The sequence below is a fragment of the Herpailurus yagouaroundi genome, unplaced genomic scaffold (genome assembly GCF_014898765.1).
Source record: "Herpailurus yagouaroundi ecotype Mexico unplaced genomic scaffold, PumYag 196, whole genome shotgun sequence".
NCBI lineage: Eukaryota > Metazoa > Chordata > Mammalia > Carnivora > Felidae > Herpailurus > Herpailurus yagouaroundi.
This window is the reverse complement of record NW_024412427.1, coordinates 16,474,196-16,491,854: the sequence shown is the minus strand read 5'-3', so window position 1 is coordinate 16,491,854 and position 17,659 is coordinate 16,474,196. Positions and strand designations below refer to the sequence as shown.

The window sequence follows — 17,659 nt, the reverse complement described above, 5'->3', positions numbered from 1 at the left end:
AGACAAGACTTGCTAATTGGGTGGATTAGGGGATGATGATTTTGGTGCCTACATTGATACGGAGTCCTCAACTAAAATTGGAACCAAAGCAGGAAAGGTGTTTGGTTAGAGGGTTAATCTGTGCCGGTCATGCTAAGATGAGCCTCCAGGTAGAAATCTCCAGGCTGGGGTCTCAAATGGGGATGAGGACAGGTGGCTGTCAGAACCACAAGTGAGTGAAGTTGCCTGGGACAGGCGGGAGGGAGGTTATTGTGGGTTGGGGAGCAGGGGAGAGAAGATAACCAAGAATAGAATACCAGCATTCTGGCATTCTGGTAGGGAGGGCCAAGTAAAGGGGACCCAGTGGTAAAGACAACAAAAGAAGATATAATTAGACTTCAGGAAAAATGGTAGCATAGAAGTTTGTCAAGGGTCCCCAAACCACCCTCACTAGAAGGATTCACAGAACTCAGGAAAGCTGTTACATTTACAGTTACAGTTTAATTACAATGAAAGGCTACAGATTGAAATCAGCAAAGGAAAAAGGCACATAGTGTGGAGTCTGGGAGAGACCAGGCACAAGCTTCTGGTTGTCCACTTCCGGTGGAGTCATGTGGACAGCTCTTAATTTCATCCCAGCCGTGATGCCAACATTTACCAATACTGCCGACCAGGGAAGCTCACCTGAGCCTGCGCAGGGTTTTTATTGAGGGGGGTCTGCTGCAAGTTAAAGTACATGTAAGTAGTTAAACAATTGCACTGGGTACCCACGTGGCTGACCTCATTTGGTCCCCATCCCTCTCAGAGGGCCAACTGATAAAGCATGGCCCAAGGCCCCCACTACTGGTATAAACTGTCTGGTGTGGCCCAAGGTCTCAGGTGTATGCAGACAGTCTTAACATGAAGGATGTTCAAAGAGTTTAGAGATTATCCCTAAGGAGCTGGTGAAGGGCCAGTTTTTTTGGAATGTGCAGGATTTGAACAGACCAAACCTGCTGAGTTAAACTTTTGCTGCACAGAAGCCAATGGGAAAGGAGAATATTGCAAAAAGGAGACGATTTGCACCATGTCAGTTGCTGGGGAGAGAGCAGTTAAGGCAAGAACCAGAAATCTCCAGTAAATTTGGCAACTTGGACATCACTGATGGCATTAACAATAGCAGTTTGAGTTGGATTGTTAGGGCAAAAGCCAGACACTCCTGTAGAATAATGAGGGTTAAGGAATGGGTTGCAAATGCTGACACAATTCCTTGAGAACTTTTGAAGAGAAGGGGAACCTTGAGCAGGATGCAGAGTGAGACTAGGATCGCCAGATGAAACACAGAATGCCTAGTTAAGTTTGAATTTCAGATAAGCAACGGATAATGTTTTGTGGTAAAATACAGATAAAATTGGCCATTTTGTAGAAAAGTGCGTCATTCAGTGACAGTGCATTGACGGTGTCGTGCAACCAATCACCACTATCTAGTTCAAGAACATTTTTTCACCCCAAAAGAAAACTCCATGCCCATTAAGCAGTGATTCCACATACGCCCCCCCCCACACCCCCTGCACCCCCAGCCCCCACCCCAGACCCTGTCAGTTACTAGTCTGCTTTCTGTCTCTGTGGACATGCCTATTTTGGATATTTCCAAAAAGTGGAATTATATAATATGTAACCTCTTGTGTGTGACTTCCTTTACTTAGTGTAATATTACCAAGATTTATCCATGTTATGGTATGTACCAGTACTTCATTACTTACAGCTGAATAACAGTGCGTTGTGTGGGCATACCCTGTCTTATCCATTTATCAGTTGGTTGACACTGGGTTTTTCTACTTTTTGGCTATTGTGAATAGTGCCGCTGTAAACATTTACGTGCATGTTTTACTTGAACACCTGTTTTCAGTACTTTGGGTATATACCTAGGAGTGAAATTGCTGACTTATATGTTAATTCTATATTTAACTTATTGAGGAACTACCAGACTTTTCCACAGTGGCTATACCATTTTACATTTCTAGCAGCAAGGTATTAGGGTTCCACTTTCTCCACATCTTTGCTAACACTTGTTATTTTCTGTGTTTTCTTTTTTTTTTTTTCTTTTTTCTTTTATTTTTGAGAGACCGAGTATGAGTGGGGAGGGGCAGAGAGAAAGGGAGACACAATCAGAAGCAGGCTCTAGGCTCTGAGCTGTCAGCACAGAGCCCGACGCGGGCTCAAACCCACAAGCTGCAAACCCACCTGAGCTGAAATCAGAGGCCCAACCGACTGAGCTATCCATGCACGCATGTGTTTTATTTTTTAATAGCCATCCTAGTGAGTGTGGAGTGGTATGTCATTGTGGCTTTGATTTGTATTTCCCTAGTGACTAATGGTGCTTATCATCTTTCCCTCCCTCCCTCCCTCCCTCCCTCCCTTCCTTCCTTCCTTCCTTCCTTCCTTCCTTCCTTCCTTCCTTCCTGTCTTTCTCCATGCCCAGTGTGGGGCTTGAATTCATGACCTTGTGGTCAAGAGTCACACACTCTACTGTCTGAGCCAGCCAGGTGCCCCTAGCATCTTTCAATCTTACCAATACCGAGTCTCTAGTCCATGAACAGAGATGGCTTTCTATTTATTTAGGTCTTCTTTAATTTCTTTCAGTAACATTTTACAGTTTTCAGTGTAGAAGTCTTGTACCTCCTTAGTTACATTTATTCCTAAGCATTTTATTCTTTTTAGTGCTATTGTAAATGGAATTTTTGTCTGTATATCTTTATGAATTACTCATTGCTAGTGTTTAGAAATATGGATGATTTATCCTGCATTTTTGCCTAATTATTTTATTAGCTATAAGAGTTTTTGTGTGTGTGTTGATTCTTTAGGATTTTCTACGTACAGGATCATATAATCTTTGGATAGAGAGAGTTTTGCTTTTTTCTTTCTACTTTCCACCTTTTTATTTTTCTTGCCTACTAGTGAGAGCTTCTTGTATGAAATTGAATAGAATTGTTTCTGAGCTTATGGGGAATTCTTTAAGTCTTTCACCGTGGAGTATATCAGCTGTGAGTTTTTCATGAATGCCCTTTATTATGTTAAGGAAGTTCCTTTCTGAGTTTGCTGAATGTGCAATAAAGAATTTTTTAGCGTAGGTCACAATAATACATAGGACATTCTTATACTAAAAGAAAATAATCCATTGTTTATCTGTTTTCAGATTTAAGTGGATACTTTTTATCTTTATTTGCTAAATTGCAACACTGAGAAAAATACAGCACCAAGGCAAGGTTTGTTTTGTTTTGTTTTAATGTTTATTTATTTTTGAGAGAGTGTGAGCCAAGGAGGGGCAGAAGATCCAAAGTGGGCTTTGCACTGAGAGCAGTGAGCCCAATGTGGGACTCGAACTCACCAAACATGAGATCATGACTTGAGCTGAAGTTGAACGCTCAACCTGCTGAGCCTCGGCAAGGTTTTTTGAGGGGACTGTTGAGGGCAGAAGAAACTTGAATGTTGCTTACCTGTTGAGGAAAGGTCCAGTAGTCAGAGATAAGCTGAGGATTCAGGAGAGAGGCAAGAACAGATGGAATAAGGTTCAAGGGTCAGGTTTGTAAATGAAGAGCATAGCTGCTTCAGCTGGGTTTCCATAGAATTTTGCTGGCACTGCTATTAAGGTGATGAGTAAGTGGTATTAGAATCTTTGGTTCAGGTCCTTGTTTTGAGACTGTGGGTCTCTTAAAATTAAGAGACCCATCTGTGCCTTGTTTTGAGCCTATGCGTTTCTTAAGAGTAAAAGTTGTATCTACCTGTGCCTAGCAGTATGCCTTGCACATATTAAGCCCTTGAAGGGCGAATGGGCTCCAAGCACCTAAGATTGCAAGCTGCAAACTTCTGGGTGCACACCTGTGTTCTGGTTGGTCTTCTGTGCACCTCTCATTGGTGGATGACCGTGTGGGATGTGTGGGGACAGCTGTCTTTCATTATAACCAGCTCTAAGAAAAATGCACACAAGTCACATTTTTTTTCATGGATGGACAAGTAACTCAATTTAGAAATTGTAAGAAGTATTGTACTTCTGTAAAAGCTGAAGTGCCCAATTTGTAAAATTGCTCAGTGCATTGGTATTCCACCCACTCTATGAGGTTAAATGCTTTTCTCTTATTTGACAGGTAATCTTTTCTTCTTTTTTTCCCTCTGTAACCTGTTTGAGCCTAGTCTTTAAAATATGTCCATCTGCCAGAATTACTTTCCATTACGTTTTTGTGAGACTCAAAAATCCGGTTGTTGAACTCAGCTATGGCACTTTTTAGGCCAAAGGAAGATGGATGCTAAGGTGTTCAGAAAGTGTCATGGTCACCTTATTCTCTTCTGAATCATGCCTCCACACTTGCCTACCCCCCTGTTCTGAGTCCTCAACCACAAAAAGGTTTACTTAGCTGCTTCAAGCTCCAAGGAAGCACAGATTGAAACCTTCCAGATAGGATGACCAACTGGTTCCACTTGGGGACCTGGGACTTTTCTGGTGTTAGCACAGAAAGTTCTGCATTGGAAAAGCCCTTAGTCCAAGATAGACTGCATGGTTGATCACCCTACCTTTGTATCCCTTCCCAGCCCTTCCCTTTCCCTTTCTCTTATTCAGCCTGCATCCTGGGAAGCAGAGGAGAAAGGTCTGCCTCCACCTGGTCATCCAGTTCTATAGGGACTCTAAGCTGCAAGAAATACCCTGAACGTTGCATCTAGAGCCTCGGTCCTCTCGGATATCTTCCTGTACCCCAGGAACCCAGTGCAATTGTTTAACTACTTACATGTACTTTAAACACACAAAAGGGAAAATAGAGTAGCCCACCACTCTAATCTGTTGCATATTTTAAATTTCTGCATGGCCACCATTACCTCCCAAATTCGTGTGTACATATTCCTAAATACAGATTTTTAACAAATGTGTGATCATAATACTTCTGTTTGGTGTCTCTAAAATTTTATATATAGTTTTGTAATTTTTCTTCATAGACAGTATTTGTCATTTTAGTGGCAGGTACACCAAGAATAAACGTGTCACTCAAATATGTCTTACGGTGTGGGTAGTGGGATTCACTGGACTTTTCACTTGACCCTAGAAACCCATTTTTGGTCTTAGATCTGGGTAAAGAATTTTAAGATTTCCATGGTAATAAAGATTTGGATTTAGGGGCACCTAAATCCTGGCTGGCTCAGTAGGGAGAGCATGCAACTCTTGATCTTGGGATTGTAAATTCGAGCCCCACATTGGGTGTAGAGATTACTTGAAAGTAAAATTTTCAGGGGTGCCTGGGTGGCTCAGTCGGTTGCAAGCCTGACTTTGATTTCAGCTCAGGTCATGATCCCAGGTTGTGGGATCGAGCCCTGTGTCGGATTCTGCTCTGAGTGTGGAGCCTGCTTAAGATTCTCTCTCTTTCCTCCTCTCTCCCTCTCCCCAGCTTGTGTTCTCTCTAAAATAATAAGAAGAGGAAAATAAAATCTGTAAGATAAAAGGCTTCTTAGAGGAGCGTACCAGGGATTCTTGTGATGGAACCTTTGTCTTGACTGTGGTGGTGATTACACAAATCCATACATGCGATAATATTGCATAGAACTGAATACACAGGCAAACATGCATGAGTGCATGTAAACTGGGGAAATGAATAAGATCACAGATTGTATCATTGCCAGCTTCCTGGTTGGGATGCTGTGCTGTAGCTATGCAAGATGTTACCATTAGGGAAAACTGGTTAAAGAGTACATGGAATCTCCGTATTGTTTCTTACAACTGCACTTGAATCTGCAATGATCTTAAAATAAAAAGTTTAATTAAAATCTCTGAAAAGAAAAGATTTCTTTGGGGTGCCTGACTGGCTCAGTGGGTGGAGAATGCAACTCTTAATCTCAGGGTCATGAGTTTGAGCCCCATGTTTGGGAGTAGTTTACTTAAAGAAAAAAAAAAAAAAAGACTTCTTTGGAGGGTAGCTTTGAAATCCTTGTAAGATTGTAATATGTTATACATAGTTCAGTTTACTCCTTCCTCCTCTTTAAGAATACCCCTCCCTCAAAAAAAAAAAAAAAAATGAGGGGCGCCTGGGTGGCGCAGTCGCTTAAGCGTCCGACTTCAGCCAGGTCACGATCTCACGGTCCGGGAGTTCGAGCCCCGCGTCAGGCCATCAGGCTCTGGGCTGATGGCTCAGAGCCTGGAGCCTGTTTCCGATTCTGTGTCTCCCTCTCTCTCTGCCCCTCCCCCGTTCATGCTCTGTCTCTCTCTGTCCCAAAAATAAATAAATAAACGTTCAAAAAAAAAATTAAAAAAAAAAAAATGGTAACAATAAAGGAAGAAAATGCCCAGGGAGGGAGAAACTAAGATTCCTAGTTTATTTCTAAGTAGTTTGTACTTTGATACTCATCTTTGATGCCTTCCGGAAGCCATTTGCAAAGATAGCCCCTGAGGTAGTACATAGAGGGAGCTGGAACCCCTTGAAGGGTGAATTGCCTCTAAGTGCTTCGGAATTGCGTTGTCATCTAGGAGGTTAATGGCAGGCTTTTCATTAGTGTCAGTTCTTTCCCAGGTTGTAAGCCTTCTATGACTTCCCTCTGGCCGGTAGCTTTCAAACTCTTTTTTACTGCAGAACTTAGTAAGAAATGTCTTTTACATCAAAACCCAGACTAATAGGGGTGACTGGCTGGCTCAGTCAGTACAGCATGTGACTCTTGATTTTGGGGTTGTGAGCTCAGGCTCCGCGTGGTGTATAGAGATTACTTAAGGAAGAAACCCAGATTGATAGAAATACAGTTTCAATTATATATCTGAAACAAGTTTCGTAAAACACTGCCCGCCTGCATGTATGATACACTCTGACTCTCTTCTACTGAATTTTTAAAAATTCTGGCTATGTCTCAGTAATGTGAGTTCTTGATTCTTCATCTGCAATTTGGGGGAAAAAACACTGCCTCAGACCACCAAGTAAAGTAGTCTAAAGCCCGTTAGCGTCACATTCAAAGCCCTGCCCATCTCAGTGCACCTGCCTCTCCAGCCCTGCCTCCTCTTCCCCTTCTAGCTGAGCGGCATATTCCACATTTTCTAAACCAGTCTCACAGTCCCATCTCTATGCCTTTGCTGCTACAGGTCCCTCTCCCTAGTGTCCTTCCCCTGTTGTTCCAGTTCTTACCTCCTGGCTCCCATAGTCCAGCACATGTTGTCCAATGTACGATTAGTATGTAGCATCTGTCCCATCTCAGAGTTGTCATGAGGTCAGGCATGTGTCTTAGCTGTCTCCAATTCAGACATTACTTCTGTGAATTCTTCCCTGAATTCTGGGTATACTTTTGGCCAGTATTCTTACTTTTTTTTTTCATCAAAAGCCACAATAAGAAATTTTATATTGGATCTAGTATATAATTTGTTATATGTATTTGTATAAAACTGAAGCAAAGTTTCACGAAGGTAGGGGTGCCAGGCTGGCCCAGTTGGTGGAGCGTGCAACTCTTGATCTTGGGGTTGTGAGTTCAATCCCTACTTTGGGTATAGAGATTAGTTAAAAATCTTAAAGTTTCATGAGGGGCACCTGGGTGGCTTAGGTCATGATCCTGTGGTTTGTGGGTTTGAGCCCTGAGTTGGGATCTGCTCTGCTTGGGATTCATTTTCTCTCTCTCTCTCTCTCTGTCTCCCCTTCTTCCCCCTCTGCTGCTACCTCTCTCTCTCTCTCAGAAATAAACATTTAAAAAAAAGTTTCATGAAATAATTTCCATATTATGTGCACTTTGATGTTTTATATTCTCTTTCAGTTAATATTTCTTTCCTTCAACCCATAACTTGATTTCAAAACCACAAACTGAAAAGCATTCACTTAGACCATCCTTCCTACTCTGAATGTCATTTGCAGAGAGCTCTGTTATAGACTCTTACGTTCCACAATCACTGTTGGAAGGAGGTCCATCGTGCCTCAAGACTTGAGGACAGGACCATTTCGTTTATTTTTTTCTTTTCCTTCTCTTCTTTCATTTGCTTTCACAAGACTTGTAGAGAATATTTATTGCAGTATTTTTTCATAGTGAAAAATTACAAACAACATAGGTAATAGAGCAATGGAGAAGCAAGCTGTTTTAGTCATGCAGTCGAATGCTGTGAGTAAACTAGAAATCCACATTTGAGCATGGAAAACCTTGGATGAATCATGCTGAATGGAAACCCAGTCGTGACATGGTGTGCCTGTTATAATACCCTTAAGGTACGGTAAAAATATACAAGACTACTGCATACCAATGCTGATTTGAATGAGAGACACGGAACTTCAGATAGAGCTTATCTCTTGGTAAAAAAAAAGGAGAGGAAATAGGATTAGTGGTGGCTTTTGTTTGTATCTTTTTTTTTTTTTTTTTTAAGAGAGAGCTGTGGTAAGTGCAAGCTCCAGTGGGGTAGGGGCAGAGGGAGAGAAAGAATCTTTAAGCAGGTTCCATGATCAGTGCAGAGCCTGATGCAGACTTGGCCATGAGACCATGACCTGAGCCTAAATCAAGACTTGGATGCTCAATAGGGGTGTCTGGGTGGCTCAGTCGGTTGAGCGTCCAACTTCAGCTCAGGTCATGATCTTACAGTTTGTGGGTTTGAGCCCCACATTGGGCTCTGTGCTGACAGCTCAGAGCCTGGAGCCTGCTTCAGATTCTGTGTCTCCCTCTCTCTGCCCCTCCCCAGCTTGCACTCTGTCTCTCTCTCAAAAATAAACAAACATTTTAAACAATTAAAAAAAAAAAAAAAAGAGTTGGACGCTCAACCAACTGAGCCACCCAGGCACCTCTGTATCTTTTCAAGTTTGTTCTTAACACTGAAATGAGAAGCAAATGTGGCAAAATGTTTACATTTACTAAATCTAGGTGGTGGGTATAAGAGTGTTTACTATAGTCTTTACCTTTTTAATCTGAAATATTTTGTTTAAAAAAAGAAAAAAAATCACTGTAATGAAAATTGACTTGTATGGTTTTTTTTTTACACATTTTATTTTATTTTTTAATTTTTAAAGTTTATTTATTTTGAGAGAGCACAAACAGGGTAGGGGCAGAGAGAGGAGAGGAGAGAAAATCCCAAGCCAGCTCCGCACTGTCAATGCACAGCCCCATGTGGGTCTTGAACCCATGAGCCACCAGATCATGACCTGAGCTGAAATCAAAGGTCGGATGCTTAACCAACTGAGCCACCCAGGCACCCCATAAGATTTTATTTTTAAGTGATATTTATACCCAACATGGGGCTCAAACTCAACCCCAAGATCAAGGGTCACATTCTTTACTGACTAAGCCAGCCAGGCATCCCATTTTAAAAGATAGATAGATGTATGTATATATGTATGTATGTATGTGAGCTCTACACCCAACATGGGGCTCGAACTCACGATCCTGAGGTTAGGAATCACATGCTCTACTGACTGAGCCAGCCATAGAATTTACATGTATATTATCTGCTTATAAACCTGTATTATCTTGCTGTCTTATAAATACCTCTGTTGTCTGGCTCCAGGCTACTTCTCTGAACAGCAGGGCAGTTTAGCCATAATGCATGGCCCCTAGGTTTTACTCAGACCCAGTCTCTCTTGTACTGAGATGCCAAATTTGGAAAAGGAGGCTCTCATTTTTAAGTATTTACTGGAGTAAATTTATAAGTAAATAAGTTTTTGTGAGAGTTCATCATGTAACCTGTCATTTCCCAGGCAGGGCTGTCACCCTTCCTGGGTGAGGCTGTCTGCATTTTCAGTAAGTTGAGCCATTCTTTTTTTCCAGATTAAGCATTAAGGCTGGAGGCACTTGACCTTAAAAGGTCAGGAGTGTGGGAACCAGAGAGGTGCTAAGATCACACAAGACCTTTATGGAAGCCAGAGCCCTATAGAATCCTACAGTATTTGGACATCACTATTTCCCAAAGAAACATACTATCATTTGTAAGATGTTTTAAAAAGGGTCTGCCACTCTTCTTACATGGCACAGTACCTTGTTTCAATTTGATCTCCATTCTTCATTTGTTTCAGTCACATTTCCCCCCATTCTTCTTATTAATAGGCTTTATTTTTTTAGAGTGGTTTTAGGTGTACAGAAAAATCAAGCATATAATACAGAGAGTTCTCATATACTTCCTCTACCTTGCACCCAGTTTCTACTGTTAGTAACATCTTGCATTAGCATGGCACTTTTGTTACAATTGGTGAGCCTATATTGATACATTATTATTAACTGAAGTTCATAATTTACATTAAGGATCATTCAGTTGTATGGTTCTGTGGATTTTGACAGATGTGTAATGTCACATATCTACCATTACGATATCATACAGAATAGTTTCCCCACTTGACCATTTCATTGTCTAAGTTTTTCTTTAAATGTTCAGAGAGAGAGAGAGAGAGCGCGCGAGCATGCTCGGGAGCAGGGGAGGGGGCAGAAAGAGAGGGAGAGAGAGAATCCCAAGCAGGCTCCGTGCTGCCAGCGCAGAGCTTGACTCAGGCTTCATCTCACGAACTGTGGGATCATGCCCTGAGCCCAGACACTTAACCGGTTGAGCCACCCACGCATCCCCTGACCATTTAATTGTTATCTCATACTCCAGTGCGTAGTACCAGGCTTATAAGTGTATATGAATGGGCAGTAATATCTTGTCTAAAATTAAATATGAGCAATCAAATTCAGTAGAATTTGAAAAACATTTAAAGAACAATCTGCCACAACCACATAGAGCCTATCCTAGGAATAAAAAGATGGTTTAAAATTAGAAAAATGTGCCATCTCTCATTAGTCTGTCAGATAAGAAAAATAATAAAACTCAATATATAGAGAAATTCAGAATTCAAAGCCTATCCCTGATTTTCAAAAAACTCTGAAAATTAGCATGCTTTATTAGCATAAAAAGAATATTTCAATCAGCATTATTTCAAAGATGATACACTGGAAGCATTTTCTAATGGGAACAAAAACAAGCATGGCAGCTCTTATTATTTCATATAATTCTGGAAGTTCTAGCTAATGTCGTAAGATGAGAGACAAGTAAGAGTTACCATTTTGAGAAGGAGGCTGTCATTATTGAGACTGTAGACCCTCCCCGCAAAAAACCCCGACTGAAAATCTGTTAAAATCAATTGGTTTAATAAGCCAACTGAACACATAATGGATACCCAAATGAAAAAGTTTCCTATATATAGCAAACTGGTTATGAAAACTTATGGGATAAAAGGATCCTGTTAATAAATAGCCACCTTCACAAGAAGCATGCACGACCTCTTAAGAAAAAAGTCAGGGGTGCCTGGGTGGCTCAGTTGGTTGAGTATCTGACTTCAACTCAGGTCTGATCTCACTGTTCATAGGTTCGAGCCCCACGTTGGGCTCTGTGCTGATGGCTCAGAGCCTGGAGCCTCCTTCAGATTCTGTGTCTCCCTTTCTCTCTCAAAAAGAAACATAGAAAAAAAAAGTCAAAATCGTACTAAGACAAAAAAATCGACTTAAGATTTTTATCTTAATATTCTAATAGTAAAAACTTGCCAGCAACCTAAATGTCCACCAAAAGAATGGTTTGTTGGTAATTTTACTCTCTCTTGTTCCATAATGATTTTAAGGTAGCTTTCACAATATATTTACACTATGACATAAAAATAAGTGAAGAATTCAGGCAAAGAGAAATCTGGAGGGATGGGCCACAGGTTTATTCTGAGTTTTCTAGTGGCCAAAATAAAAGAAACATCATAATCAATTATATGATTCATATTCACACCATATAATATTGAGTTGAAAAAAAAAAAAAAAACTGTTCCTAGTACTGAAACCAAAAAGAGAATTTTCTCATGGGTCTTAAAGAGAGGTTACTATGCAGAGTAAAGAGTGATCATCTTAACAACTTAATAAAACGGCAGCCATAGAGGTATTTCATTTTTAAAAATTATTAATGTTTATTTATTTTGGGGGTGGGGTAGGAGCAGAGAGAAGGAGACAAGGATCCCAAGCAGGCTCCACACTGACAGCAGAGAGCCCAGTGTGGGGCTTGAACTCACAAACTGTGAGATCATGACCTGAGCCGAAGTCCGAGGCTTAACCGATGACAGAGCCTCCCAGGTGCCCCTAGAGGTGTTCCCTTCCCTGCTGATGGGCCACATGGAAGTAGTTGGTAAAGCTCTTTGTGGTGGGGTGAGGAGTGTGGTGAAGGTTGTGTCTGGGATTTGAACATGAGGATGATCCAGTACACTGCCCTGAAGAGCAGCTCAATGGGGAAGTACAGTATAGACAGTAAATTATGGTTCCCCGCTGAAGTGTCATTGCCACCCTGGTATCCTGTGAATTTTGGCAGATAGGCCACTACATTTTCATCATGTGTTACATTTATCTTTGCTACGGCTGAGGGTCCACACTCCTAAGCAGTCTGTCAGATGGTGATGTGGGACATGAATGCAGCAGCCACCAGGGGTGCCAGGCAGGAAGCAAGAGGTGCCACTTAAGCTGGCATGACAAGGAATTTAATGTGGATGGACTGAACAGTCTCCATAAATATTCTCTCAGATTAGATTCTGGTAAGTGCTGCGTCGAACAAACAGGCTGTGTCTGGTCAGATGCTTTAATGATTGGCTAATGGAATTAACAACCTCTTGGAAAGGTTGAAAACCCTCATGAGGTAATATGCTCGAATAGAGGGCTAGCTTATCTAGATTTTCCTCACAAAACAGTTTGAGGCTTGATCCAATACATGTTGGAAGGGACAGTCAAGGTTTCCAAATTTCTACATTTAGAGCATAGGCACGTTAAGTTTGGGAGAATTAAAAAAAAAAAAAAATGAATGATACCAAAGCCTAACCTAAGTAAGAGGGGGGAAATAAGTTGTAAGGTGTCCATGTAAGTCCCTGGTAAGTCCTTCAAGGTAAATGGTGTCCAAATAGATAGTAACCAGAGTTTGTTTGGAAGGTTTGGAATCTCAGTCCCAGCTTAACCTCTCTTTAAGCCACAGTTTCTTCATCTGCAAAAGAAAGATCTTAGTAACCACTTTAGGGCTAACCAGTGGGCAAGATTAAAATGGAATGAAATTTCTGGTGGCCTCCTCTAAGCCATTTTATGTATGTGCCTTTCTAGCTGGAGTTGTTTTGCTGCTAGAGGGTCCTTGTGTCTTAACTCACTGGGAATCATTTGTGTTGGCTGAGAGTGCAGATAAAACCTTGTAAATTATCATATTGATTGGAGGGACAGTCCAGTTCTTCCCCTTTCAGGGGTCAGAGGTGGGATTTTTAAAGTTATGAGATGACTGGAGTTTGAAAGCCCTTGGACTCGTCCTCTCATCCTGGAGAGATGAGATCCTCTCATCCTGGACTCGTCCTCTCATCTCCAGTCCCTCCACAGGAGCAGGCATCTGGTGAGAGCTGAGCCGGGGTTAAAGGCAAAGTGCAGGCTGGTCCTGAGGGTGGTCACTTCTGGTCAATTTCATCTCACACTGCCATTTACAATTGAGTTGGGTCCTCAGATAATTTTGAAAACTTTTCTATTTGGCTTCATACTCACAGGTGAGCCCTTCATCATGGCTTGAGGAGGACCCCTACCCAACTTGTTCTGGTTCCGGCATTTAAGTTCTCAGATTAATTTCATGATATGTAGAATAAATCAAAGTTAGAAGACTGCAGTGTGAAATGTCCAAGAAGATAACAAGGAAATAGGCAGGTAAATGTTAGTGAAATCAGTGCCTCCCACTGGGAAATCAACACTTCCAGGAGCTGACATTATTACTCTGCCAGTTTGTTTTTGTCCCTGAAAGTTGGAGGGAGAAAAGGCCTAAGGAGTGGACAGTGGAGTGGAGGTGATGGCACTCTAGGGGCCCTTTATCTCACTGTCAACCACCTCTCAGTATGCTCATGTTATAACACAGTGTAACACAATTTCTGTCTCTTTGCTTTTTTTTTTTTTTAATTTTTAAATATTTATTTATTTTAGAGACAGGGCACAAGCAGGGGAGGGGCAGAGAGAGCCGAAGACAGAATCTGAAGCAGGCTGCAGGCTCTGAGCTGTCAGCGCAGAGCCTGACGTGGGGCATGAACCCATGAACCATGAAATCATGACCCGAGCCAAAGTCGGACACCCAACCGACTGAGCCACCCAGGCGCCCCTCTTTGCTTGTTCTTACCAAAGCCCTGTCCGACCCATCAGGACAAAGTTGGGAGGAGAGGGCTGCCTGCAGCAGTGCAAGCAAAGCTTCTCGAACCTGGACCCGAGTGGCTGAGCTCGCCCTTTGCTCAGGGCCAGCCCAGTTCTGCACTTGCACACCTCTTTTGTGTCACCATCTGTGTCACTATCCTCTGTTTTCCTTTGGCATCATAGGCTTGCTTTTCCAGGAGAAATATTTTGTTTCCTAGGTACGAGCTTTATATTCATGTTACTACTTCCATATTCAGTTAATGGCTTAATTGTGCATTTAAAACAAAACAAAAACTTAATAAGAAGCCACTTCCCTAGTTGGACAGGAGAATTGAGGGCATTGCTTCTCTGAATGTGCTCTGGTTTCCTGGCCAAGAAGAGGTACATACAAGGGCCCTGAGAATATTTGCAGATGCAATTCCTCATGCATTCATTTTTGAGTTATTGTGGAGAACAAGAAAAATATCAGAAGCTGGAGACATTTTCCCTGGGGGAAAAAAAGAGAATTCTGTAAACTAGTCCATGTTGATTCCAGACCAGATTCTAGAATATTCTGACAGAGGGGTGGCATATATACCTCAAACAGTGAGAAGTACTAAGAATTTCAACACAGATTCACAAAGAACAGGAGACTTTAGGCCAAGGGTCTCCACTCCATCAGGTTCATCTCATCAGGTTCATTGATCTTTGTTTTTCTTCTAGTTTTATAATTATCTTGTAATGTTCTTTCTATTGTCCTGAACTTACAGTCAAAAATAATACAGGGGCGTCTGGATGGCTCCCTCGGTTAAGCATCCGACTTCAGCTCAGGTCATGATCTCGCAGCTCTTGAGTTCGAGTCCTGCATCAGGCTCTGTGCTGACCACTCAGCTTCAGATTCTGTGTCTCCCTCTCTCTCTGTCTCTCCCCGCTTGTTGTCTGTCTGTCTGTCTCTCTCTCAAAATAAACATTAAAACAAAGTTAAAAAAATATATATAAACATATGCATTACTTTTTAAAAAACAACATGTGTGTGTGCAGGTATGTGTGTACAGGTATGTACACATTCATATACATACAAATGCTATAACTGTAATATAAAGGAGGTTTTTAAGTGTGATAATAAAATTTATTCTCATGTGTAAATATTTGGTTATGACCATATTGGAAGGCATAATGAAGTTATCAGAAGCTATTACTAATATGTAGAATCACCTAGAATGCGGACTGCTACAAGTGTAGACTGTCAGATGTATTAGCATCACTCTTGGTGATGCGGTTGTCAGAAACGGTCAATATCTCTTTGTAAAAATCTGATCTGAACAAAATAAAGTATAATCTTCCTGTGATCTGCATAGAAGTTCCCTTTTTAGGAAATTAGCATGTATTAAAACCATGTTAAAAAAATATTTTGTGTCTATATGTAAAACTCTGAGTTGGGGCGAGGCTGACGTAATAAACACTTAAAGGTCCCATGGCAGACCTTCACTGTGCAGAAACAGCCTGCTAAAATGTTGCACGATGCCAAATGTGCCTGGCCTCCATGTGGCACCTATTAATCATGATAACACAGACCCCAGAGGGTGACCCTTTCCCTGTTGGGCTAACAAAAGAGTTTTTCATGGCCTTCTCTGCCAGATGGAAAAGCATAGACTGGCTGGCTGGCCTCACCCAAGAGGTTCAGAGCCATTGGCAAGGGCTGCTGGCAGGAGAGATATTTCTGGTGGCTTCCCTACTTCTCTACAAAGACTACCAAAGGCTGTTGGACATTGATCTTTGCTTTTCTTCCAGTTTTATTGAGCTATTAATTGACATATCACATTGAATAAGTTTAAGATGTACCACATAATGATTCAGTATTTGTATATATTACATAATGCTTACTATAGTAAGTTAACATCTATCACCTCACGTAGTTACAGCTTATTTTCTTGTGATGAGAACTTTTAAGGTCTACTCTCAGCAGCTCTCAAATATACACCGCAGTATTGTTAACTGTAGTCACCATGCTGTACATCACCTCCTCAGAACTTACAACTACAGGGGCACCTGGGTGGCTCAGTTGGTTAAGCGTCCGACTTCGGCTCGGGTCATGATATCACGGTTTGTCGGTTCAAACCCCGCATCGGGCTCTGACAGCTCGGAGCCTGGGGCCTCCTTTGGATTCTGTGTCTCCCTCTCTCTCTGCCCCTCTCACGCTCACGCTCTCTGTCTCTCTTAAAAATAAACACTAAAAAAATTTGCTTGTAAGTTTTTTTTTTAATGTTTGTTTATGTTTGAGACAGAGAGAAACAGAGCATGAATGGGGGAGGGTCAGAGAGAGAGGGAGACACAGAATCCGAAGCAGGCCCCAGACTCCAGGCTGTCAGCACAGAGCCTGACGCAGGGCTCGAACTCACAGACTCTGAGGTCATGACCAGACGAAGTCAGACGCTTAACTGACTGAGCCACCCAGGCACCCCTAAAAAAAATCTTTTTTAAAGAACTTCTATAACTACATGTTGGTACGTTTTGACCACCTTCACCCATTTCCCCCAGCCTGGACGTTGGTCGTTAAAATGTTGTTTGGATTAGATGTCCTTTTAAGATGCTTTCCAAGTCTGGGATTTCTGTTTCTCAATGATGATATTTTGGACTCTTCCAGTTGTTTTCATATTAATAAGAAAATGCAATCACAGGGCGCCTGGGTGGCTCAGTCAGTTAAGCGTCCAACTCTCGGTTTCAGCTCAGGTCATGATCTCATGGTTTGTGGGTTTGAGCCCCGTGTCAGGGTCTGCACTAACAGTGCGGAGCCTGCTTGGGGTTCTCTCTACCTCTCCCTGCCCCTCCCCTGCTCACATGTGTGCTCATGCTCACTCTCTCTCTCTCATAAGTAAATAAATAAATAAACTTTAAAAGAAAAAAATTGACAGGCGTTAAATGACAAAGATGCCTAGTACTACTATGATTTCTGCAACCTCTTCCGTTCTAAACCCTCTGGCTGAGTAGTTCTGTTCTTTCTCTGAGCTCTGCCACTTCTGACCCTCCTTTTCCTGTGGGGAGCGCCTTGCAGAGCTGTTGCTTCCACTGGGTCCAGCTGTCAGCCAGAGGACCCGCAGTCTTGGCCAACCTGCTCAGGCTGCAGGAGAAGGCTCCTCTATGGGGGCACCCGGCCGTGTCAGTTGGAAGAGTGTGCATCTGTTGATCTCGGGGTGGTGAATTTGAGCCCCACGGTGGGTGTACAGATTACTTAAATACATAAAGAAAAAAAAAAGAAGCTCCTGTGCAATTTCTTGGTGACTCCTTTTCCCCGGCATCACAGGTACGATACAGTGAGACTGTATAGACCATGGCCGTGTGCGTGAGAGTCTTTGTTACCCTGTTTGATTCTTTTCCCGTAGGAATCAACTCCTAAAAGTTTAGAATTGAACTTTGACATGTCTAATATCAAGCTTTATTTTTTATTCAAGGCTATTTCTGATGCTTGGAAGCTACCCTTTCAGCCACAAAGATGGTCATAAATCTTTGCCTCCCACAGTTCAGACCAAGAATTTACTGCAACAAGGTAAACAAAACAAGTATATGCACATAAATATGCAATGGCTATTTTTCATGCTTTTCCCCATGT

General features: G+C 41.9%; 1 protein-coding gene across 5 annotated transcripts in view; it reads left to right on the top strand.

The window, feature by feature from the left end:
* The window catches only part of UBOX5 (U-box domain containing 5), a 37,732-nt gene that overhangs the window by 11,864 nt on the left and 8,209 nt on the right, over positions 1–17,659 (top strand). For 4 of the 5 annotated variants that reach the window (XM_040447538.1, XM_040447534.1, XM_040447536.1 and 1 more), the window contains exon 2: positions 17,502–17,596. In XM_040447538.1, the coding sequence (XP_040303472.1) occupies positions 17,543–17,596 (54 nt within the window). In that variant the 5' untranslated portion in view covers positions 17,502–17,542. Of the gene's footprint in view, positions 1–11,988; positions 13,603–17,501; positions 17,597–17,659 lie in introns of those variants that run through there. The other variant, XM_040447537.1, reaches the window with a different exon arrangement.